The sequence below is a fragment of the Gallinula chloropus genome (genome assembly GCF_964237585.1).
Source record: "Gallinula chloropus genome assembly, chromosome: 8".
NCBI classification, from domain to species: Eukaryota; Metazoa; Chordata; class Aves; order Gruiformes; family Rallidae; genus Gallinula; species Gallinula chloropus.
In genome coordinates this window covers 10,049,968-10,074,039 of record NC_140093.1, presented here as the reverse complement: position 1 = coordinate 10,074,039, position 24,072 = coordinate 10,049,968, and the positions used below count along the sequence as shown (strand labels likewise).

Below are 24,072 nucleotides of genomic sequence, written 5' to 3'. Positions count from 1 at the left end.
ATTCTTAAAGTTTAGCTATGTGACTGGTAAATGCACACAGAGTGCCTTCCAGATTAACAGAAATCCCACCAAACTGTACTCACTTCTAAAAATCTGCTGTGCAAGAAGATCCATACAAGCAAACAGATTAAACTTCAGCACTTAGACCCAGGTTTTCTAATACTTACTGCAAGTATGATTTTTTTAAAGTCATAATAAATTGACACAAAGCCTTCAGCATGTGGCAAATTTACTAATATAAGAAACACTTCAAGGAAAGAGCCTTTCTTGTGTGCAAGCAACCCACCAATCAATAGAAATCCTGAGCATGACAGAACTTGCTAAACCTCTAATATAACAACACTGAAAAATGAAGCGAAAAGGTTGTATCAAAGAATTTGACACAATTTAAGATGTCAGGCAAGACAATTTATTTGCCTTGATCAAATTCTATTAACTGAAATAAGCAACAGAAAAATCTGCCACCAAGTCCCATTCAGAGATCAGACCCCAGTGAAAGACAATTCTCTTACACACAGGAATGCATACGACCTGACAGCTTAACTCCTAGAACGTTTAATTTACTCTCACAACTGCCATATGTGGTCAGATGAGAAAACAGAGGGGGAAGAGTTACACTTTCTATCTCCAGGAACTGAAGTTAGACAAAGACAAGAGAACATCCCTGCATGACTGTAACATTTACCTCAATCCCTCCATGCCTGTAACGTAAACTTGGCCCACACTCATCTCGCTACTGTGTCCCAGCCATTCAGACAGCCCTACAAACCTAGAAGAGCTTTAGCAATTCAGTAAATAGTTATCCCTCTGAGAAGGGCTTCTGCAATCGGTGAAATTAAATGAACTCACAGCCTCCTACTACAGTAAGTTTCATCGCTGCCTTAAATACCTCAGCCTGAACTTTGCAGTGCTTGTGTACCTCTTGGGAATGATTTCCACAGCATCAGCAGTGGAGACATCTTCAGTCTCTGCAAAAATCTGACACATGATCTCCCTTCAACTGCTGCAATCTCTCATCGCTGATGATGAGTCAAGCAAAGGTCTTCAGACTTGCTTCTTCCAATAAACAATAGCTTTCAGTTATCATTCCATTTATAGTTAACTTTTATCCTACACACTTACCTAAAAGGACATTTTCTCCTTTAACACATCATATCAGAGCAATATTCACATTCCCATTTCAGCTACCTTGTTTAGAACTTTTTTTTCTTTCCTAGCCTAGAAACTTTCTTATAACAGTACTAAGAGATGTAGCTGTATTCATCTTCTCTGTTGTAAGGAGAAAGGTTTGTTTTCTTAAAACCAGGACTGAAATATTGTGTGTACATTAAATGTATCAAGGAGCACTCTCTCCTTATGCCTTGACCTCCGTTTAGCCAGAAGCAGCCTTTCCACAGATACCTCTGGTCCAGATGCTCCACTTGGATTTCCTCCATCAGCCTTGTGTTTTCATAAATACTTGGTGAAAACAGGTGTCAGCTTGCTAAAGCACTGCTAAGGACTGCCATGATCCTCCACCTACATCAAATCCATGAGGAGCTTTTAGGGTACACCCTTTGAATGAGCAGAAGAGCAGAACACCTGTCTGAAGGCTCACAGAGCAAAGCAGCCACAATCCCCAAAAGGTCGGATTAAATGTGCCGAGCACCCAGAAGAGCAGCAGGCAATGAGCCATCACTGGTAATGGTGTGGCACTACCAGGTAGACCCTCTTCAATCCCACTTGCAGTTCAAAACCTTTGTCAGCCAAACACCATGTCATTTAACACTAAGTGGATTTTTTCATCCTTCTTTTAATTATTTTGGGGCACACTTTAAGTGCACCAACATCCTCCAGCAAAGAATCCTGAGTTCATGGGGAAGGCCCTTTTCTTTCCTTATTTACACCCTCTATCTGCTCATTTCAGCTACTTGTTACATTTGAAGGGACAGTGAAGTCCTCCCTTACTTACAGCCTCCCTGTTACCTGAGATTCTTTTATAAACTGTATTATCCCCAGCCTCCAGTTCTCTCCAACTAACAGCTTCCCTCACAGGGGTTATTCCCAACCTCTTGTCACAGCTCTGCTACATATCTTTCTCACTCCTTGTAAGGATTTGCATGGAGACAAAAACACACTAATGCTACAAATAAATCAGAAAATAATAGGCTACATGAATAGCTAATTAAGACTGGTTAAAAAACATTTTTCAAGAGCAAAAGTGTCTGCTCTCTATCATACATACCCAGTCTTTACAGGTAAGCAGAAGGGAAGTCACAGGTTCCTAGAAGCACCTGCTGGTTACATTAAGTGCTGATGTTAAAAAAAGAAATCAATCTGCAGAATAAAAGCATTAGATACCATTCCATATATTACAAGAAAAAATACTCCATGTAGATGTGGTTTCAGACAACTGGCTCTAGGAGACCCTGTGTGTGCAGGGAGACCAGAGAAGATGACCTCCAGAAGACCCTTTCAACCTCAACCATCCCACTTACCATACCCAGAACATTTTCACTGAAGAACACTCAAACAATGGTGACTCACAAGATGAGAGATTGAAAACAAACATTTTAATGACTTCTCATCAAGAAATTAATCATGCAGTTATATAGGTACTAAATTCCTCATCATCAAATCCCAGATCCCTAAAATCTCTAGAACACAAGCAGTTCCCATCAGGACTATCTGTACATGCCAATTCAGATGTGCACATGTTTTCCTGGATTTCCAATTTTGCAGGATGAGATAATGTTTCTATTCCAGATGGTGCCACAGCACCCAAGTCCGCACCCACCTTACACTTTGAACCTCACAGTAAAGGGATCAAGGACAGAGACCCAAACACGTCTGAAGACACTTCAAACACAAAGCAAGGAACATTGGGGTTTTTACCCTGGCTTTCCACACAAAGGAAGAGGGGGAACACCTTCACAGTTTACTGAAAGCAACCACAGGGCAGGTCTGTCAAAGTTGACACCTCACCCTGAAGCTTAAATTGGATCGTAAGACGTAAGCATCAAGTGAGCTCCTTGCAGAGGCTGTGCAGAGTCCTCAAACATGTGTGCTCCTTACAGACACTACAGCATGCTAGCCTGGCTCCAGACACAGCAAGTTCATCCAGATACCTAGCAAACCACTGAGGTTAGCAGTTAGAAATCCATGTGTGCAGCTTTCTGAGAGACATGACCTTAACTCCCATCTTACCTGCAAACACACCAACCACCTCACAGTCTTTTTAAAAATTCCTTTGCTCATCATGGGAAAACAAAAGAACTTTGGAAAGACCCAACTCAAACACTGTCACAACTTGCTGTATGAATACACACTTCAGTTTCTCCTTGGCCACAGCGCTCAGGAGAGGAAATTCACAAGAAACTACTTTTTTTTTTGTCAATGAAAGCAGTACAATCCAAAAGGTTTTGAAAAAAAAAATGATGCTCTTAACATTCCCTTATTCCTACAGAACATTAAGAAGGGGATCAGCCACAAGTTACTGTATTTTTAATGGTTTTTTTAAGCTGATGTTATAGGTATTGAGCCCATTTTTCACAGCTGGATTTGACACATACGCTACCACGCTTTCAAAGCTAAGAAACATTAACTTAGCTATAGAATCAAAACTAGCACCCAAGGAATGAGGACGTTCCCTGATGGAGAAAAGCAGAGATATAAACCACACTTTGCTAGGCATCCAGCAAATATAAGATGGGAGGATGCAACAAAACACCAAACAAGATTCACCATAGAACGCTGCCCCATGAATTTCGCAAACTGAGCTGTCCCAACAGCTTAATTCCCACCAATCAAAAATTACAGCCTTCAAGGAAATTCGCTTTATAAAAGATGGGTTACTTCAGTTTAACAATTAGTCAACGGAAACCATTTTCTCAGAGCACACACTGAAATATTCTCAACCAGATACAGCTTTCTGTTGACAGCAGCTAATCAACCAGCGCAATTACTGTCTGTGAAAGTTCTCCTACCACATCCATCACTGCTACACTTAGCAAGTGTTGCCTGACTTCGGTGGGACAGATCATTAGGGCATTTAATATACTGTTGCTTCCCAGACATTTAAGCTATCGGAAGCAAGCAGAAGAAATTGAGGCATTTGTTCCACATGCAAGATGCAGACCACACAAACTCAACCCTTTGCCCTGAAACCTGAGCAAAACCCCATCATTCATTCTACCAATGGAGTTACATGGACCAGCAAACTCCAGCAAAGACACAGGAGCAACATAACACACCAGATCATCACTGACGAAGCAACCACAGGCTAAGAACTGGTGTGCCAAATACCCACACCAGCTTGAGGCACAAAAACCCTTCATAACACAGGCTTAAAATGCAATGATGCAAGTCTCACTACTGACAAAATCTATCTCTCTGCAGAAGGGATGTTGCTAAATGAAGGAAAGGGTAGCACTGAGAAGAACACTAGGAGCATACCTACATTTGCATGCTGTAGAGCAAGGACTCTGTCAGGCTGACAGGACCATAAGTTAGTTTTTATTGTGCCCTCCTGCTGCAAAAGCACACAACTTGGGTGGTTAAACATCATGTGTGTTCCTACATTTTTTCCTCTTCATTACTACAGGAAAGTTACTTCTGCTGGAAAACACATGATCAAACAAAAATAAAATGTATGGATGAGCTAACGATGCTCAGGAAGGCAGGAGCCCAAGTGCACCTTACACCAGCAGAGACTGCACAATAGGCTTCCTCCAAATGCCTCTGTTCACTTGGACACAGTACACCTGCCTCTGCTCCAGACACATGCCCTTCACCACAGGCTGATGTCACCCAAGCACAAGCACAAGTGTCACAGCACTACAACTCTACAGAACAACGTATAGGCAGCAGCTGTGTTTCACCCACACCCTCTCTGTGTTTAAAGCTTGGCTATCCAAACTGGAGTCAAAACCATTGCTCCTTTGCACACCACAGGTCTTTAATACTGCCAGCATTCCAGGCTCAGTCAATTGCCTCCAGCAATAAAGCATGGCTATGCTGCAAGAAGGTGATGTCAAGACCCACTCCTGAAGCACAGAACTCTTCTGTGGTCCTTGTCAAAACGGACCAGCTGGAGAGAGGGTTAATCCAAAGAATGCACTCTGCAAGACTGCACAGTTGGCAGCCCTTTTATGTCCCTGTTTGAATTACCAGTTGGTCTGAAAAGAACTTTTTGCTGGCTTGTCAGCTCTGGAGTACTGCTATAGGTGACAGAAGCACCAGTTTCAGACAGCAGCACCCTCGGCCAAAGACCTCTCAAGCCAAGGGAACAAGCCTTTGAATTCACTCGGCTTTGGATCAAGCCTTCAGAACTTAGTAGAGCTCAGTCTATTGCCCAGCCTAAAACAACTAACTATACTAGTCTTTCTCAACACTTGAACTTGATCTTCATGACCACCAATAAAAGACCTCCTAAAGTACCATTTCAACTGTGAGAAAGCTAAAAGCTTAATCGATGTTTTCCTTGATGAAACTTAATCCCATTTCAACCTGCCCCTCACGGTCACTGGAAATAGCATTTCCTTCTTAAAATCTTTTAAATTCTTGAAATCTTTTACATTCCACTTAGCCTCCTCATCTCTTGCCAAAATAATTTGGATTTTCTTCCATCTTTATGAAGTTGTTTCCTCGAACTCTGATCATTTGCATTTCTCTGAACTCTTTCCAAGTGGTCCAAATTCTTCTTGAATGCTGGCACCCAAAACAGATGCTGTCTGCACACTGAGCGTATACCAACAGCAAAAAAAGCCACTGGATTTAAACCTCACATCTCAGACAATACTCCCATTTAGACATCCCAGTAAGATATTTGCCTTTTCTGCAAACAGCATGACACTGACTCATGTTCAGCTTGTGATCCAGTACACCCCCAGGTCTTTTTTTCTAGTACCTTACCAGTTATTCCTCGCCCTGCGTTTGCACAGCTGATTCCTGTCTAAGTGCAGTACTCTGCATTTGTCCCTACTGAATTTCATCCTATTTTTCAGGTAATTTTGAACTCTCATCATGTCCTTCAACATGCAGTCCCTGAGAATTTAATAAGCACATTTAATCAGCCAGGTGACTGATGCTTCCGTGGAAGGAAATCATACCCGGGACAGAAGCCTTTAACATAACCTCTCATCTCAACACTGAATCAATAACTACTCTGAATAAGAACATCTACCAACTTTTGCACGTTCCCTACACTACTGTCCTCAGATCATGTCTCTGTATGCTTGTGAGGCCATTAACACGTGGGAAAATTCTTAAATAAATCAATCAGGACACAAGACCTCTGCTGCTTCTGCTGTAGCCACACAGCCTTCTGCTCCGCAGCAAAGAGGTATCAGACTATGGACACAATTAGTTTTCCCACAAATCAGTTCATGCTGCTGTTCTAGTTACCTTCCACACACTTGAAAACAGAACGTTTGCTATTAATCTCAACTGATGGGAAAAAAAGGGATCATGAGCTGTCCTGGGCTCTCTTCCACTGTAACTGCCCCCAGACTCACCCTCTGCCAGCCCTCTAGTACTTCTGAGTATTTCCAGATAATATTTTTGCAGATTTGAGCTGCTTTGAGAATCATACAGTGAAGCTTAGCAGAGCCAGCTGATGCAGCAACATCTAATGGAAATACACTCGTGCAACACACTACCCCATCATAAGTATTAATAAAATTAAGCACCTGCATGGCACTGTGCTAGAGAAGACAAGAAAAACAGGCACTGAGCACTTCAAATGTTCTGCGCCTTCTGCAGATACACACATTCTCCGCTGAATCAAGAGAGACATTCTCCAATCTTCTTCTTGCTGTTAACATACTTCTACAGCAACCTTGCCAGCTCTTACGTGTCTCTCTAGTTGCAATTCCACCTGCAGTTTGGCCTTTCCAACATTGACACATGTTCTTCATGGTGTGGCCTACTTTCACACTCCACATATCTTTGTCTCTCACATGCAGCCAGTAAAAGCTCAGAGTAAAAGTTGGGTCTTAGCACTTTCTCAAAAGCCTTCCCATTCTGCTGTTCTGTCACCTAGCCTTTACAAGGATCAGGAGCTCTGATTTCACAGCCATTGCCATTTATCACCTGTCTTTTTGACACCCTTGAGCTAGAATAAACCCTAAAGGAGTTGCCATTTTTGTTGCTCTACATGCCCTCTAAACTCAGAGTGTCAGCACCACATAACTTTGATAAAGGTCAAAACAAAGAGTTAGGTGTTTTGATTTTGAAGGATAGTCTGTTGGTCTTAAACCTCACACGAAGCCTCAATCCAACTAAAATAGTAATGGTCTTGCAACCATCTCGAGTACCTGGTCCTCTTCCAGAGCTGTGTTAAGATGAACAGTGCAATGCCACAATTCTAATAAACCAGAACTGTAAAAGGGCTGGATTCTTTCAAAGGAAAAATACATCATGGGGAAAAAAAAAATAAAAAGAAAATGCAGAGCAAATGCAAAACTCAGCTAATTCTGGTGCAACTGCAAACACTGCAGCTGACACTGCGCCACTTCCAGCAGCTACACACCATGGCCACAGAGACCCCTTCCCAAACCCAGCCCCTCCACCCAGGAGGTGCTGAAGTTACAGATTTGAGAAAAGGAGCAGCCACACACAGCATTTCAGATTTCTGTGTAGACCATACCTGTAACCCCTGAAGAGCAACTGTGAATCACCCACCCTTTTTGGAAAGCTGGAAGTCTGCCTTCCAGCTACCTGAGGTTAAAGTTTGCAGTCTTATTTCAGTCAGGAATGAAGGTGTCAGGCTCAAAGCTGTAATATAACTGCAGTTTACTACTAACTGAACTTTTTGTTCTCTGCTAAGCAGATTATTTAACAAAGGAAATGGGTTTTTTTATGAATGAAAATCATTTTTAGCTCATTGTGTAACAGTGAAAGGGAAACACTGTAGCATAGGTTTTTAAAAATATTTAAGTGTCTAATTGGGAAATTGGAAGTTTTGAGCTAGGATTTGTTTTGTATGAACTCTCTCCCATGCTAAACATAACCAGATCCAAGCACTAGTCAGAACATTGGCTTTTTGCTCACCTCTAAAAGAACACAAAACCTACTAATTTGCACAATACCCTGCCTCCAGACCCAAAGCAGGCTTGGTCATAGTCAGATGCCATGCTGTGGAGACTGGCAACCCCTGCCCAAAGCAGCACACACTTACAAACACGCTCAGCTCTCCAACACAAGTCTTTAAGCTACTGAAAAGTGGACACCCAACGTATATTGCAGAAGCATATGCTTTTACATGCTGCTGCTACTGCTTGGGCATACAGAAAATGAAGTCTAAGGAAGCCTCTTCTCCTAATTTCCAAAACTCTTGAGTTTTAGAAGAATTTAAACTAAAGGACATTTTTCCCCACAAAGTTAACAGAATGAGACCTCTTTCCTCCATGACACACTATGATCATGTTCACACCAGACAGACATTTAAAAAGGAAAGTGTTAGTAGAGTTCTCCCTGGCCTGATGTTAAAGATGCTTAAGCATAGCACCCAACTCAGCTCCTTTCCACACCACAAGCCCCACAACAGACCTCGGACAAGTTAAGTCAAAGTAACCCACAGCTGGTATTTTACATAAATTAAGCAAACAGTATCTGAAGGTTTCCAGAAAAAGGAACAAGGTTGCAACAGTTAAGATGCTTGAGGAAAACCTGGCTGTTCCAGATCAGTTCCCAGCATGGACTCCTTCCATGAGCTGGGAAACCCACTTGGACCTGGCTATAACAACGAAACAGCTATTTTACTCCCATAGAATAAACGGAATTTGTCTCCCTGCCACTGAAAAACTGTGTCCTGATGACTGTTGTATACGGCACATGGAAGACAGTGAACACACTACCTCCTCAAGGTAAATGAGAAAAATTCACCTGAGGGCTCCATGTCAACACAAACTTTTAAAAATAGTGTTTATTTTTAAAAGTAATTCATTAGGACCAGAGCAAAGCAGCTTGTCTGATGCACCGTGCCTGTCACATGGCACACTAGCAGAAGAGGACTGAACCACAAAATTTCTCAATCATTCTCAGTCATCATGATGCAACTTCCCCCTCTGCGAGGCAGCCCCCGCGCTCCCTTGGCAGGCACTGCACACTGCCTGACCAGGCAGCGAGGACCTTTCACCCCTCTCTCTTCAGGCTGGGGATGATTTAGTGCCTGCTTGAGCCGCCGAGACCTGCCTAGAGGAGAAAGGCATAAATGAGAGGAGCAGACACTTGATCCTACAAGACAGCCAACAAAAAAAGTAAGGGGCAAGAGCATAATGAGCTCAAAGTCTTCAGCACTGCTGGAAGACACCAAGCAGCACATCCAGAACAGCACCGCTGCTCCTGGACAGTATCCAGGAAGCTGGCAGCTGCTGGCCAGCAGCTCTGCTGGAGACAGAGCCTGCAGAATTCCTCAGATCCCTTCCACTGCTTTCTTCTTGTAGCATGGACAGTCAGCTTTGGCTAAAAACAAAGTTAACAAGATGATGGCTATTAAACGACTTCTGGAGTGCTTTAAGAGCTGACTACTGCAGAGCACATCAGTCTTTCAAACCTGACGTGGGCACTCACACCACAACGCTCCATGCTGCCAGAAGCCAGATTTCTTCCACACCAGTGACTCCACCAACAATAGACAACAGTCTTACTTCACCAAACCACCTTAACAACACACTTGGAAAGCAGGAGCCTGAAGTCAGTACCAGTAAGTTCCAGTTATATCGCTCAGTTTACATAGTATGTCTTCTTTAAACTCTGAAGCTTTACATCTGTAACTAGCCAACAAGAAAAAGCAGCTTACAGAACAAGCAGTTTGTGGCCCTTCCTGTCACGCTCCATACCAGGACAAACATTTCCACGGTGTACATGCACTCAAGATTTGTTGCTGTCACCCACGACACTGCTACATGGACAGTAAGCTTATGAGAGCCTGACTTATACTGCAGAGTATATTTAAATAATGCCAAAAAAAGGTGTTTCCTCACAGATCAAGAAAAATAAACATTCTACAGGAGAGAAGAGTTTTGTACAAGAGTCAGTTTTACTTTAATAAAAGGTAAAAGTGGCAACTCTTTTAGAGACGATGGACACAATGGCACAAAAATATACCTAACCTGTCTGAAGAGCCAGTGTGTGGACCAATCTCATACATACAATGGCTGGGTCACCTACAATAAAAGAAAAAGAGACAAGTGAGTAGGCTAAATGAAACTTCAGCTTAATTGTCCTAGCTGAAAAAATACCATCGTTCTAAGTGAGTGTGTACAGCAAGGAAGACACATTAATGAATCTGAAAAGTGGAACAAAGTTCTCAGCAAGCTCAGATGAAGGGGAAGTGGCTACTTGTATGGCCTGACATCTCCCAGTGCTCATGGCACAGCAGTTCAGGGTTAACCATCTGGATAGCTGCTGGGGGCTACGCTCTCAGCTGAGGGAGACAACATCTTCTTGAACCGCTCCAAAAGCTCATTCTCCAGCCAGAGCACTTGCAGGGATACACTGATCCCAGCGGGCACACTGGAGCAGCAGCAGCCAGCTTTTAGAGCCAGTACTGCAGACACACAAGTTGTTCTTCAGCTCGAGTATCAACGCAGTTTCTCAACCTGCTTCAGCTCTCGGTGTTTAGTTCACGTGGTACCTGTTTACCCTTCGACAAGCACAGGCGGGCCCCCCTCTTCGGGATGAAGCTGTCAGAGGGGCAGACAGTGCGGGGCCGCCATCCCTGCAGCTCTGCAATCTTACATCCCCGCTGTAACCTTCGCCAACAGCAGCGCAACGCCCTGACTCATCTGCCGGGGAAAGGACGAGCCGCGCCGAGCCCTCGCCTTGTGCTCGGCCGGGAGAGCCTCCCTCGGGCACGGCACCGCTCACGCCTCCAGCCCGTCCCGCCGCGACCGGGGCGGGTGACGCGTGCCCGAGCGGCGAGGCGCCCCACGCACCGGCGCCCGGTACCCGGAGCCCGCAGGCAGAAGCGAAAACCGGGCGCAGCGGGCGGAAGAAGCGCGATCGGACCCCCCGCCCGAGCTGCCGAAGGTGCCACCGAGAGCCCGGGACAGCCCGGGGGGGGGGGGGGGCAGCGCGGCGCCGCTGGCGCGAAGCCCAGCAGCAGGAGGGGAGCTGGGAAGGCGCCGCACGTGTCCTTAGACCGGCGGCCGGGAGACCCCGGGCGGCCGCGCACACGCGCCCAGCCACACGCCCGCCCCTGCCCCCGGGGGCTGCCCCGGCCGCGGGACCCGCTCCGCGCGGGACCAGGGGCCGCTACTGACGGCGGCGGCCGCGCCGCGACCTCCGCGCCCGAGCCGGGCCGCCCCGCGGGGCAGAAGAGAGCCCGGCGCAGCTGAAGGGCGCCGCGGGCAGCCGTGCCGAGCCCGGGGCGAGGGGGTGCTGGGGGGGGGTCGGGGGGGGACACACACACTGCGAGAGGCCCAGCCCGGCGCGGCGCAGACGCAGCCCGCGGACCCTCCCTCACCTGCTGCCGGGCCGGGCCCGCCGCCCCGCCGCCCCACTCACCGGCGGCGCCCTCAGCTGAGCCCCATGCCGGCGGGGCGGGCGCGGGACCGGAGCGGGACCGGCTCTCCCCCGCCCGGCAGCGCGCCCGCCCGGCAGCGCGCCCGCGGCTGCCTCGTGAAGCGCTACCGGATCCGCGCAACCGGCTCCACGCGCCGGGCCGGGGGGAGGGAGGGAGGGGCGCGGAAGTGACGTGCACGGCGCGCCCCCCCGCCTTGCTCGTAACGCGCCGGAAGCCCGGGATACCGCGTGGCCCCGGGGCCTGGGTGGGGCTGGCGGGGGGGGGGGCGGTCCTGGGGTGGGGGTCCCGCAGGAGCGGGGCGGGGGCCGCGGGGCCAGGGCGGGAGCGGGGCTCCGCGGGCCGGGTGTGCGGGCTGCAGCGCGTCCTGGGAGCGCCGCGGTACCCCCGCGGCTGCGGGCTGGGCATCCCCAGCTCCCAGGTCACCCTCCTGGGGCACCCCGGCCTCGTTGCGGCGGAATGGGGAGCGGCGCCGCGGGGTCACTGTGCCGAGGAGCTGACCCCGCTCGCACCGCGGCGGGCTCGGCAGCCGGTGTTACACGGGCGGAGCGGGGCGGGGCGGCTCACGGCAAGCCCCATGTCAGGGACCGGCGTCCCCTCTGCGCGCCCTGGGGTGCCCCCAGCAGAGCACGGCGGCCCGAGGGGCTCCCTCGCAGAGCCCGGCAAAGCCGGCAGCTCGCTCGGCTCCCGGTGCCGGCGGGAGCGCCGCGGGATGCCCGCACCACCCGCGGCCAGCACACGGCTGCCGAACAACCCAGCGCTGCCGCTGGCCTTGGCCTAACACCGGCTTGTCTGAGAGCCATGGCGTCCCGGGGACGTGCCCAGCTGCCTCACCGGCAGCGCGCTCCCGCGTCGCTGCTCCCGGTGATGCTCGGAGCTGGGGAGCGGCCACGCTCTGCTCCCCGGGCCCACAGCCCAGCATTTAATGTTACAAAATCGGCGTTGCCCAGAAACGCCCCCAAGACAGCCAGCGACGGCAGCGCCCCTGACAGCCCCGCTACCGACCCCTGTGTCTCCAGACACCGCATCAGAAATCGCCTGCATTGCTTCCAGGGTACATGCAAGGATAACTGGAACTGTAAGGGCAGGAAGGACACTTGTGTGGCGTCAGTGAACATACCCTGGGGTGGATGATGTTTACACGCACCCGTTGAAGATTTTGAAGAGCACTAAACCATTCAGGGGGTCTGCAAACCACAGTAGGGCCTATATTTGTATTCACTGAGTACTGTTTTTTCCCTCCATCACAGACTAAAGGAGCTGTTGACTGTTACAGCTCATTGCATGAACCCCAGCAGTGACTGAACAGGGGCTACATCAGTCGGGCAGAGCATCCCATTGCTCCCAGCATCCCACGCCAGCTCCAGTGACCCTGTAACCCTGGGGTGAGTCAGCCCAGCACGGGGATTCAGCAGGAAACTGCCAATAATAAAAAGAAAAGGCATATTTTTCTGTTGGCCCAGTGAGTTGGACTGATTCACCGGGCAGGCATGTGACCACTATTTAAGGGAATGAGAGGAAAAGGAGAAACAAAACTGCCCCTTTTGGCAACCGCCCACTGGTCAGGCATAATAATTCTGACTCGAGTCAGAACAGCTGCCTTCTGCTACTCAAAAAACCCACTCCAAACCCCATCTATTTTCTGTTAAGGTGTTAACACTAGCACTGTCACAGTGTAACTCTGTGCCGAGCACATGCTTCAGCCACCCCCTTCCAGCCAAGGGCTGACGTCCCTGCTCGCCCAGGACACAGCAATTCCTGGTTTTATACAGTGACTCAACTTCCCCTGGTTTTCTGGACATTCAGCTATGCAGTACTTGCTGAGAAATCAGAATTAAGGGTTTGATGATCTTTTCAGGCAATTTTAAGGATTGCTTTGCCTGCAAGTTTTCCAGCCCTAGTGCTAAAGATGGCTATTAACCAGTGGTTTTCATTTGCTCTGGCTACATATGGAAGACAAAAGCACCTCTGTTAAATCTGGGGACATCATTCCATCCCTTTTACAGGTGAAGAATAGAAAACTACACTGAATAACCTCAACTCTTTTCTTGGTTTTAACTGAAATGTTACTGCCTTTGTCTAAGATCCAAGCTAAACCACTGCTGGGATTTTCTTCGTACCTCAGGGAAAAGGTGATGATCAGACATACATTTTCACCATATTCCCCTAATTCATTACCCCTGTTTCCAAACCATTGATTTGCCCATTGCTATCAGCTTGCCCAATTTCCACCTACTGTATAATTCTTTACCCTTGTCTATACCTTCCCCTTTGAGCCGGATGTTTTGTTTCATTTTAAATCCAGAGAATTCTCCTTTGGTGACACTGAAATTGTGTTTGAGTCATCTAATAACAGGTTGGTGAAGAACACCCCCAATTTCCATTCAGGTGGTGCTGAAGCATTTCCTCAGGCTTGCTTTTGCTCACAGCTGCCTTTAGCCTCGCAAGGTTGGCAGCAGCATCCCCAGTAGAGTCATGTGAAGGCAGGGAGATGGAATGGGTACCGTTCTGCCTGGATATTGATGGGATGAGAACAACTGAGGTAGAAGAGTTAAGTGGAAGTAGCAGACATCTATACACACCCAGAAACATGACTACAATGAGAAGAAGCTAAATAGGAGATTTTTTTTGGGAGGTTGGGCTAAGTATTGACTGGTAAGAAGAGGCATATGGCTCAAAGGAAAAATACTGTGAAGTTATTAGTGCCATCAAACAGAAGCTCTTATTCTGTCTTTCCCTATTAGCAATAAGGGTAAAAAGATTTGCTTTGATATGTACATTTGTATGTTCTTCTTCAAAATTCCTTTAGTCATTTTCAATTAAAGATTAATTCCTCATCACATTTTTTTAACCCATCACATATCCTAACATATTATCTTTATCCCCATTAGAAGGTTTCCCTTGACATCTAATTGCTTTTCTTTTTCAGTCACCAGCAAATTTGAGCTCGTTTATTGCTTCACAAACCTCAAACCACGCAGGCTTTTATTAATGCAGAGATTAATTTCTGTGGTTGGCACGTTCCCTCCACCCATGTCCTTAGGCTGTTTCTCAGCTGCTTTCCAGCTCTGCTGGCGTCACTGGGGTTCATGCTGCTGGAGGGGCCTGGCAAGCTCGGCTCTCCGGCGGCATCGCTGGCTGCAGCTTCTCTGGGGAAGGAAGAGGTCTCGGGGCATCGTGAGTTATTTCTAGGTACACACCTAGCAGTCCCAGCATTGGGTGCTTTTAAAACATCGGCTGTTCAACCTGGGAGAAACAAGACCAAAGGAATTACAAGAGAAACAACATTTTTTTTCCCTCTCTGCTTGGTTCACCTCAGCGAGATGGGGTAACAGGAGGAAACACGCCAGAGCGCACAGCCCAGCACTCTGGAAATGGTACATTAGGGCCATTCACAGCCCTTGTGACTCCTCCAGACTTTGCTCAGTAACGTGGGAGCAGCCAAGCAGCTTGGGGCCTGAGGACAGGGGCAGCAGGAAGCCCCACAGCCTTTTTTAACAGGCTTCCCATGATTATATTTATTTCAGTTATAGATATATATTCCACCTGAACCTAAACTGGGTACAGGTCCCACAGTAAAACTTCCCAGCTCCTTTTCAGCTTTCTGTGACTAGAGCAACTTTCACACATGATGCTTTTGGATTGCTCCTTCCTACTACCTTTTCCCTAGTGTCCAGGGTGTATGCTGGTTTTCCTGTCCAGCTTTGCCCCACCAAACCCTGCACTCTTCCAGGGGCAAGGCAGGGATGTGCTGAACGATGCTTGTTAGGTGCATGGCATTTAGTGCATCTCAGGATGAATAATCACATTTTATGTGCTAAACTCTATCCACTGTTATCTCTCATCTTAAAAGAAACCCAAAAACAACCCCCAAAAAAACAACCTTCAGGGCAGAGACCGGCTTTGTTACCTGTTCTATATTACCCAGCTGACGCACGGCCAAGGAGTTTACGTGCTCCAGCAGTACACAACATAAAGATAATTTTGCATATAGAACATAGAGAACATTTGCAAAGTTTTTTTCCTTTGCACGTGATTTCTAAATCAGTCAGGACAAGAACCTATCTGGAGATCACGTCTGCATATGAAACCCATCCTCTGCCAAAACTGAGATATCCAAGTAGCAGAGAAAATAAATCAAAACCTACTGTTTGTTTATTCTGTTTCTTCAGTGTGTATACACCAGCGTGTTCCACCCTGCCTTTTCTGGCCGGGCTGTATAAATATGTGCCTTAGCTCAAAGGAGGTTATGGGACCCACCTCCACAGCGCAGAGGCGCGCAGCTGGCCACATCTGGTCTCAGATGCTGCAAGCACACCTCTGCTTAGCTCTGTGCCACCAAGCCCTTCCCAGGGACAGCCATGGGGCCTCTCTGGGGACACTTGGTTTAGCATTCTTGGCAAGGAATGTGTTACCTGCTATGGGGATGAAGTCCCTCTGGCTAATTCTCTCTGATCCCCATACATCCTTTGGCAAATAAAGAGCCTGGGAAGAAAAGGGGCCGAGAGCAGATAAGGCTCCATGTCTTCCGAAGTCAGAAGGAATTGGCTGTGGGTGGACATGACATTCCTCACCCTACCTGTATTTGTTTTCCCTGACCTCAGTTGCTTGCAGGCTCTGACAGTTGAGACTTTCAAGCTCTGTGGGTTGGTTGCAGCAGTGACATCACTGCCATGCTGGGCTGTCGGACACGGTCATGGGATCCGCACGGGAACATCAGACCCTTGACCCAGGTGCCAGAGCTCATGAGTGGACAGACAGGTATGTAGTGACCCATGAAATGGTGGTTAGCAATCTGCAATTACAGTTTCACTCTTCGAGAAGATGATTCACATGCAATTGAAAGCCACAAGTCTTTAAAAGACTCCTTTGAAAGCTCCTTAAACTACTTTGGCAAGGCTGAGTTGTTAAACAATTTATTATCACTCCTCTGCCAGAAAAGCTTGTGAAACAGCTTAAAGAGCAAATTGTACAAAGTGCCCAAGATTGTCACAGATGAAGTCTCTCTTTTCTCTTGTGCTACCCTATCCTTTCACACACACACACCCCTTTCTCCAGACAACCAGTTCTTTTTGGTTTAAAATAGCCTGGCTAGTTATTTCCATTACAACAGCAGTGCATCTAGCAAGTCACATGCCTTCAGTGGCACTCAGAGTGAAAGGGGAATTCATCTCTCCATCCACTCAATCGAGGTCTTCAATACTCACTTTTTATAGCAGAGGGAATAAATAGCAGCGTGCTCTCCCAGTGCCCTCACTTGCCCCATGGCTGCCCTGGGCAGCCGCACAGGAGGTCACACCTGTACCCAGGTTACATCTCAGGCCCTTTGAAGACTGTTCCCTCCCCACAAGTTACCATCCTGGCTGCCTGCTGCCACAAAGCCACAACTGAATCACTGTGCAACTCCTTGGCACACCTCTTTTTTTTTGTTAGCACCTGCCCCTTTCCCTGCTTCCCCTCTGTATTTTAACCAGCGCAGAAGTCTTCCCGTCACCAGGGCTGTCAGACGTTGCCTAGCCCCTACCACACCTAAAGCAAAGTGGGATATGAGTGCCTTTATGGGCTTTCATGCCTCCAACATATTATTTCTTATGGCTATCATGCAGCACACACCCAAAATCTTGCTGATGGATCACCTCCACCTAGGACACCAGCCTACTGATAGCTCGTACAGGGCTTGTCACATCCAGGTTGGGCTGCGATCTTTGGACACCACATCAGCACGGGTGGTAATGGCAGCAGAGCAAAAGCTAGCCACGCTGTGAAGAAGGGTTGAGTTTGGAAGCAGCTGTCCCAACCAGAGGTAAAAAATGCTAAGGGGACCCAGCAGGTACCTGCAAAGCTACTGACTGCGCTGGGAAGTATTCCAGTAAATGTGAGGGAGCTCCACGCCCAGACAGCATAAACACAGCACTGGGTAACACATTTACAGGTAAGCTACCCCAGGACAGCAAAGAGAAATAAAGCAGCTATCTAAACAGAGCTAAAAACACACATGCAGGCAAACCTCAAAGACAAGGCTCTGAGAAACCATCACTTGTACCTAGCAGAGGACATCTGGCAAAGGGCAAATGCTCTTGCACTTGTTGTTTGGCTGCAAGTAAGGAGGCTGTGAAATTAAGCTGTCTCTCACTGCCCACCCAGCACAGAGGACAGATTTAAGCTCTCTGGCAGCTTTCCTAGCTGGAAAAGGAGATATCCTCTTCAGCTGAAGAATGCACACACGCTGCTAATGGACCTCACCGTCTAGCAGCACGATGTTTTGATTTCATATTAGAATTGCTTGAAAATACGGCCTTTAATACCTCCATTGTTGTACATTTCTCCCTCAAAAGTATGTTTAAAGGACTTAATCAGACTCATTTCCTTAATTTCAAGCCTATCTCTGAAAATATATTATCCCAGGCTGATGGCATCAAAGGGTGAATTAGGAGAAATGCCAAGTGAATAAAAACAAAGATATTTCCTTTCAGTTACTCTGCAGCCTTCACAGGCTACAGAGCATTAGGGCTGCCGAAATACCACAGGCACATTCTTCAAGATCTGGGAATTAGTGCCTTGCTGTTACACCCTTGGTGGGAAGGGAGGACGCGCCCCGTTACACTCAGCCCGACAAGGGCTGTGCTGGGATGAGCAGCTTTAGGTCTGCAGCACCGGAAAAATGTCTTTGAACTATTGCTGGTTGTGTTCCCAGTTTCTGGGGCACGTTGATCACAACAAAGTTCCCCTTTTGGACAAGCAAAAACCCAAACAAACGTGGATTTCATTTTCCTAGCATATGCAATGCTTGCTTTCACCTTCTGACCTTCCACATCAATCACAGAGAAGCAGCAGATCTCACAGCCATCCCAGGCCAGGCTGGAGGTGCATGCAGACCACCATCCTGTCTGTCCCTGACAGGAGCTGTCCCACCGTGGGCAAGCACGCAGTGAGGAGCTGAAGGGCACTGAAACCCAGGGAGAGGGGACAGCTTGCATACCCTCCCGTCAGGGCATCAAGGGCAGATCTCCCTTTAAAAGCCACACAACAAGGACTGGGGGCATTAGGCATCCATAGCTTCTCCAGGGGGCTCCTCACACTGAGATGTCTGCATCCTGCCAGGCTAAGGGACAACTCCTGACCACTGCTGGCCACTCCTGCACCTGGAGACAGGACATGATTTTAGCAGCGTGGTCCAGGGCAGAGCAAGCAGAGTTATTGCTGAAAGTGACTTTACACAACCTTGTTCTCACAGCAGCTCCTGGGAAACTGCTTGGCAGACTGGCAGTCTGTGCTGTTACAACAAAGCAGAGGGCTGGGAAGCCTTTCTTCTGCTTCGTGCTCTCCAGAGCAAGGCTGGGCCATGCCTACTGTCAGACAGTACACGGGGCCACAGCCAGCACACATCCCTCCTCTCCTTGGCACGGCACCTTGGAGAAAGAGGCTGAGCAGATTACGCTGTCTGGTCATTTGGCTCACCATCAGTCATCCTCATTAACAACTTTTTCACCTCTGTTATTTCTATTTAACAGGAAAAGTCCATAAGTTTATCATGGTCTGAGGAACCTTGCTACTGCAATGCCTCTGCAGCACCAGAGGCTCCCTGTCCGCCCCGCAGACCTGGTGGCATCACTGCCATCAGGACCAGCAAGCCCAGCCCCACTGGGCTCAGCACCAGCTGGAACAGAGCAGAAGCTAAATGTGCTGGTGGGCAAAGAACATCTTGTGCAGGGGCCAGAGAAGATCAGCTCACCCACAGGAGACTGAAAAGCATTTCCCAGGGCAGGCAGAGAGCCTTGGGAGCACAAGCAGCGCAGGCTGGTAGCTGCAGAGTGACAAGAGGCAAGCAGCCCTGCACAAGGCAGGGTGGCTGCTGCAGGCCTTGGCTGGGGTACCTGGGCAGCAGGGTCTTGGGCACAGCAGCATCCAGAAGGCTCCTGTTTGTGAAAGACTTGGAGGAACCCAGGGCTACTTACCCCAGGGCCCTGGGCTTCTCCCTCCAGCTGTCTTCCCTTCCTGAGGTGCCCAGGCGTGGCAGGGGAGCACCCCCAGCACAGAAGCACGGTTCTCCATGTTCAGGAAGGCTGGTTTCGCTGGCAGGTGGCAGCACCCCAAAGCCCCAGGCAGGGTGGGCAGCAGGCAGGGCCACGCTGCCAGGGAGCCCCCAGCTGCAGCCAGCCCCCCACACCAGCGTGCATCAGCCAGCTTTACAGGGCACGAGGCGAGATCGTGCCTGAGGCTCGCTTTGCTTCTCTAAAGCTACAGACTTTTGAAGTCACCTGCTTGTCCTTTGCCCAGGCTTTCCAAGCCATGCTGCTCGAGCTCCCTCCATCTCTCCAGCCTTTCCTCAGCTACAGCTGGGCCTGGAGATGACACTGCGAAGGAGGCAGGGAGGACAGATGCTTGCTGACAGGAGCTAGAGTTTTCCGTGCCCAGCCATGGCAGCACCATAGCTCAGCAATGCTGCAACCTGAGAGAAACAGACAGCCTTCTACTTATCTACTACTTATCTTACTACTTATCTACTAGCTTATCTACTTCCACCAGCCTGTGCCAGAAGATGGCATTCCCAGTGTTCACCCTCCCAGGGCTCAGAGAAGGCTATCAGTGCTAGAGCCACCACTTCTAAGCATCAGCTAATGCTGAAAGAGAAGCTACTAGATCCTTTCCACCACCCCTTGCCCTCTGGGGTCCTTTCTTTTGCAACAGCAAGGAATTAGCATTAGACATGACTAATTACTTTTGCAGCTCCACCCTAATGAAGCAAGCTTACCTGCCTCCTCGGGACAGGTCATCATGCCCTGACAACCATCCAGCTGCTTGATTGCTCCAGACATGTCCCGGAGCCCTGCAGACAGCAGAGGCTCCAGGGCATGAGGAAGCAGTGGTTGCTGAGCAGCTATGGAGTAAGGCAGCTGGAACCCCGGCCCTGGGCTGCGTGAGCAGCAGCATGCTCATGGTGGCTGGGAAACCCGAAGGGAGAGCTGTCCAAGGAAGAGGGGTGCTTGCATGACCCCCCCCTCCCCTCATGCACACATGCAGAGATACACACCCACCTGCACATGTCTGTGCACCACACTGGGGCTTCCTGTAGCCTTGCAGTGAGGCAACACGGCATGTGCTGATGGACACCTCCCCAAAGAGCTGTGTCCATGAAGAGGTTGTTCTCCAGGCCCTTGAGGGCTTCATCCAAGCCATGTTGCCACACTACCTCAGCAGCTCCTTCCCTCCTGTCCACATCTACAAGCCCAGCAGACGTGAAGATCCCCCTCTGAGCCCAAAGCAGGTGAGCTCAAGTCACCTCATGGAGCACAGAACACTGAGCAAACAGCCTGAAACCACCAGGCCTGCCCAAACTCGACCTGGTGCCAGCCCCATCCCTGGCCAGGCTGGTGACCTCAGATGAGTAGGACATCCCCAGCACACCTCTTAGGGAGGGGGAGCAGAGCAGACAGATGCGGCTGCAACCCCTCAGGAAAAGCCTCCTCCAAAACTGCTCCTGCTCGGGGCATTCCCACCCTGGCCATTGTTTTGGGAATGGCTGGAAAATGTCAGCAGGGCGCTGGGTGCGGGTGGGGGGGGTCAGGAAAAAGGAAAAACAGATGATTAGACCTTTTTTTAAAATCAGCCAATAAATTATATTAACTGTTCCATTGACCTTTTGTGGGGTCACATTATCAGGCTGGTGAATGTGGTTCATGAAGATAGTATTATGCTCAGACTCCACACTGTGCAGAAAGTGCATCCCAAGCAATATGCCAAAATGGAAACGTTGGCTCCACTGGAGGGGTGTGCTGCTCAGCAGCAGGTCTGCATGTCACGGTCCCAAGGAAGGCCAGACCCAGCACCTACAAATATAGACATTATATAAATATAATTAAAAATGCCTGGGTCCCAGGGAGCTGGGGAATTCACGTGGTCTGTTTTCATCAGTGGTGCCATTACTGCTTTCTTCTGGAGCTGGTGGTGGCACTGGAGCTGCCTGTGAGGGACCAGCCCACAGTAGGCAGCTGGGATCTCCCTCCCGCCCGCGCTTGGCCAGCCAGCCTGGTGCAGGCAGCCGGGGACCGGCCGCTTTCCTCTGCCAGCACATGAGCACCGGCCTGGCACCGCGAGGCCGCCTTTGGGAGGGGATAATATTCAAGGTTTGGGAGACAAGGGTGCAGTCACACACAATGGATTCTGACAGGGATAAGGGGGAGCTGCTGGCCCCAGCTGCCCCAGCCCCAGGTTCACCTGGTGTCAGCAGCATCTCCTCACATTGTATTGGCTCCGCATCATGAAGTGACAGCTCTTTCTGCAGCTGTGGCACCTTCCAGGAGCAGGGAATGTGCCAGCCCACGGGAGCCAGCACAGCCCTGCTGCCCCAGGGCCCAGGCTGTCCTGGTCCATGGGCTCAGAGAGCTGCTCTGCCCCTTGGACTGCAGCCCTGGCACAGAGAGAGGCCTTCTCGCATCCCCTGCCAGCCCAGCGAGGCCAAAATTAGCCTCCCCTGTGTGAGTGCTGGGTAGAAGAGCCACAATAGTATCTCAGGAAAGCATTATTGTACTCCGCAAAGCCCTATCTTATCAGAGAAAGGAAAATGGGATTTTGACAAATTGCCCCTGTCGCAGCCGGGGTAAGCACATGATTTTCGGTAATCGCCCACCCTGGCTGCAGCACTGCCATGGCTGCTATTGTTCCCATCCCCAGCGCTGTGCCGTGTGGAGTCTGGGCAGCCCTGACCCTCCCAAAGGCAAAAGAGCACTCAGAGCACCAGCCACGCTCACATTGGCTACACCCTGTACATTATATTTGCAGTTGGAGGTAGATTGATCCCTTTATCTGGAGCCTTCAAGTGCTGATAAGGTGACAGCACAGGCTGGGCGCAGGGACTTGAGCTCCTCTGCAAGGGGAGATGGTTATTGGCGGGCTCTGGCACAGCTGCCCTCCCTCAGCCCCGCAGCTGGGGCAGAGCTGCGCTCCCAGCCTCTGATACCATAATAAGGGCTTGTTCTGCTTTGCACAATGGCTGCTCAGACCCTGCCCAACAGCGGTGCAGGGAGCAGAGCAAGGCACCCCAGAGGTGCTCAGCTTTGTGTCACCACAGCATGGGGGACTCAGCACGGCCAGTGGCCATCATGGTCTGGGACAGCCAGCCCGACCCCAGGCACAGCTCAGTCCCTTAAACACCAGCTGCAACAAGAGGACACTGTTCGCAAAGCAGATCCTCTCCTGAAGAACTCACATGAACTCAGCAGGAAGCACAAGAGCAGCCCACAAACCCATCTCCTGCAGAGCATCCCCGCAGGGAGGAGAGCAGGTCACTCCTGCCACCTCTACACTCCTCGCTGCTGAGAGGCTACTCAGAGACCCTCCCCAGCAGGGCAGACAGTGCCAGAAGAGCCTCCTGACTGTGTCCAGGTACCCCACAAACCACTTGCCCTAGTGCAGCAGGGAACAATGGGTGCTCAGCTCACCTCTATTGCAAGCCACAGGGCAGGAAAAGACCCAAAAGGCAGCCATGACAGCCACCAGGACAGACAGCACAAGCAGACAGTGACCTCCTGTGTGGTACATCTGCCTGGGCTGTTCGGTTCACACACCTGAGAGGAGACAGCACAGGGTCCATGGTGGGTGCATGCAGCCAACCTCATTGCACAACTGCTCGTGCAATGCGTGGCTGCAGCAGGTCTGGCTAGCAGCACTGCGGGGAATACTGCAGTGCAGAGCTCTCCATCCCCCAGCATGACTGTGGTTGCTGGTGAAGTGATCTTCAGCAGCAGCACTGGCACCTGTGGTAGCTCCCCAAACACCCCAACAGAAGCAGCCGCTGAGGGCTACAGGAGTGGGCAGAGAGGTTACGGCAAACCACGTGCCTGGTGTTAGGGTGCTTTGCATCCTCTTTTGCTGTGTTGCTGGGTCCTGATTCCCAAGGCAGCACAAAGGGGCAGACTGCTGGGCACTGCAAGCATCACAGCCCTCTGACCAAAGCTGCTGCTGTCCTGGTTGTGGTGCACCTACCTCTACCTACTGCTCAGTGCCCCACTCTTCAGAGCTGGGCTGACAGCATAAAATCAAAGGGGAAAAAATCTCAGCAGGCTGAAAACAAGATCTGAAAGGGCTGAGACTGCTGGTCAACCCCAGGGCAGAGAGAGTGCAGAGCTGCAAACCACAGCAACATGTGATGTGCCCAAGCCTCAGCACCCTCCCATGCAGCTCCTCCTTCCATCTGGGTTCCTGCAGCCTGCAACATCCCTTCCCACAGCCCAAGCAAACACCATTGCACCCCTTTGCAGGTCCCACCTGGGGTCCCCCCAGGAGAAGCACTGCCCTGATGGGCACAGCATCCATCCCACTGTTGGCCGAATTTTTGCTGCCAGCAACAGGACACCAAGGCAGCCCTCAGGGCAGGCCTGCCTCGGGGGCAAAGCAGAGCAGGGTGCTGTGGGGTGACCTCCTGCAGCCCACCCTGCCGCTCCCAGCAGGGGCTTCCTGAGCCAGAGGGGCAGCCCCAGCCTGTCTCCCTGAGCTCTGCTCATCAGTCATCTCAGCCTTACTGCCCAAAATAGCCCACAATGATTTCCGCAGTTAATTTGGCCTTTCAG

General features: G+C 49.8%; 1 protein-coding gene across 1 annotated transcript in view; it reads right to left on the bottom strand.

Moving 5' to 3' along the window:
* Window positions 1-11,619, bottom strand: part of ATP13A3 (ATPase 13A3) — a 54,902-nt gene extending 43,283 nt beyond the window's left edge. The window contains exons 1-2 of the mRNA XM_084267718.1: window positions 11,491-11,619; window positions 10,095-10,148 (exon numbers count right to left, since the gene is read on the bottom strand). Coding sequence (XP_084123844.1) covers window positions 10,095-10,132 — 38 coding nt within the window. The 5' untranslated portion in view covers window positions 10,133-10,148; window positions 11,491-11,619. The remainder of the gene's footprint in view (window positions 1-10,094; window positions 10,149-11,490) is intronic.
* Window positions 11,620-24,072: the final 12,453 nt, after the last annotated feature.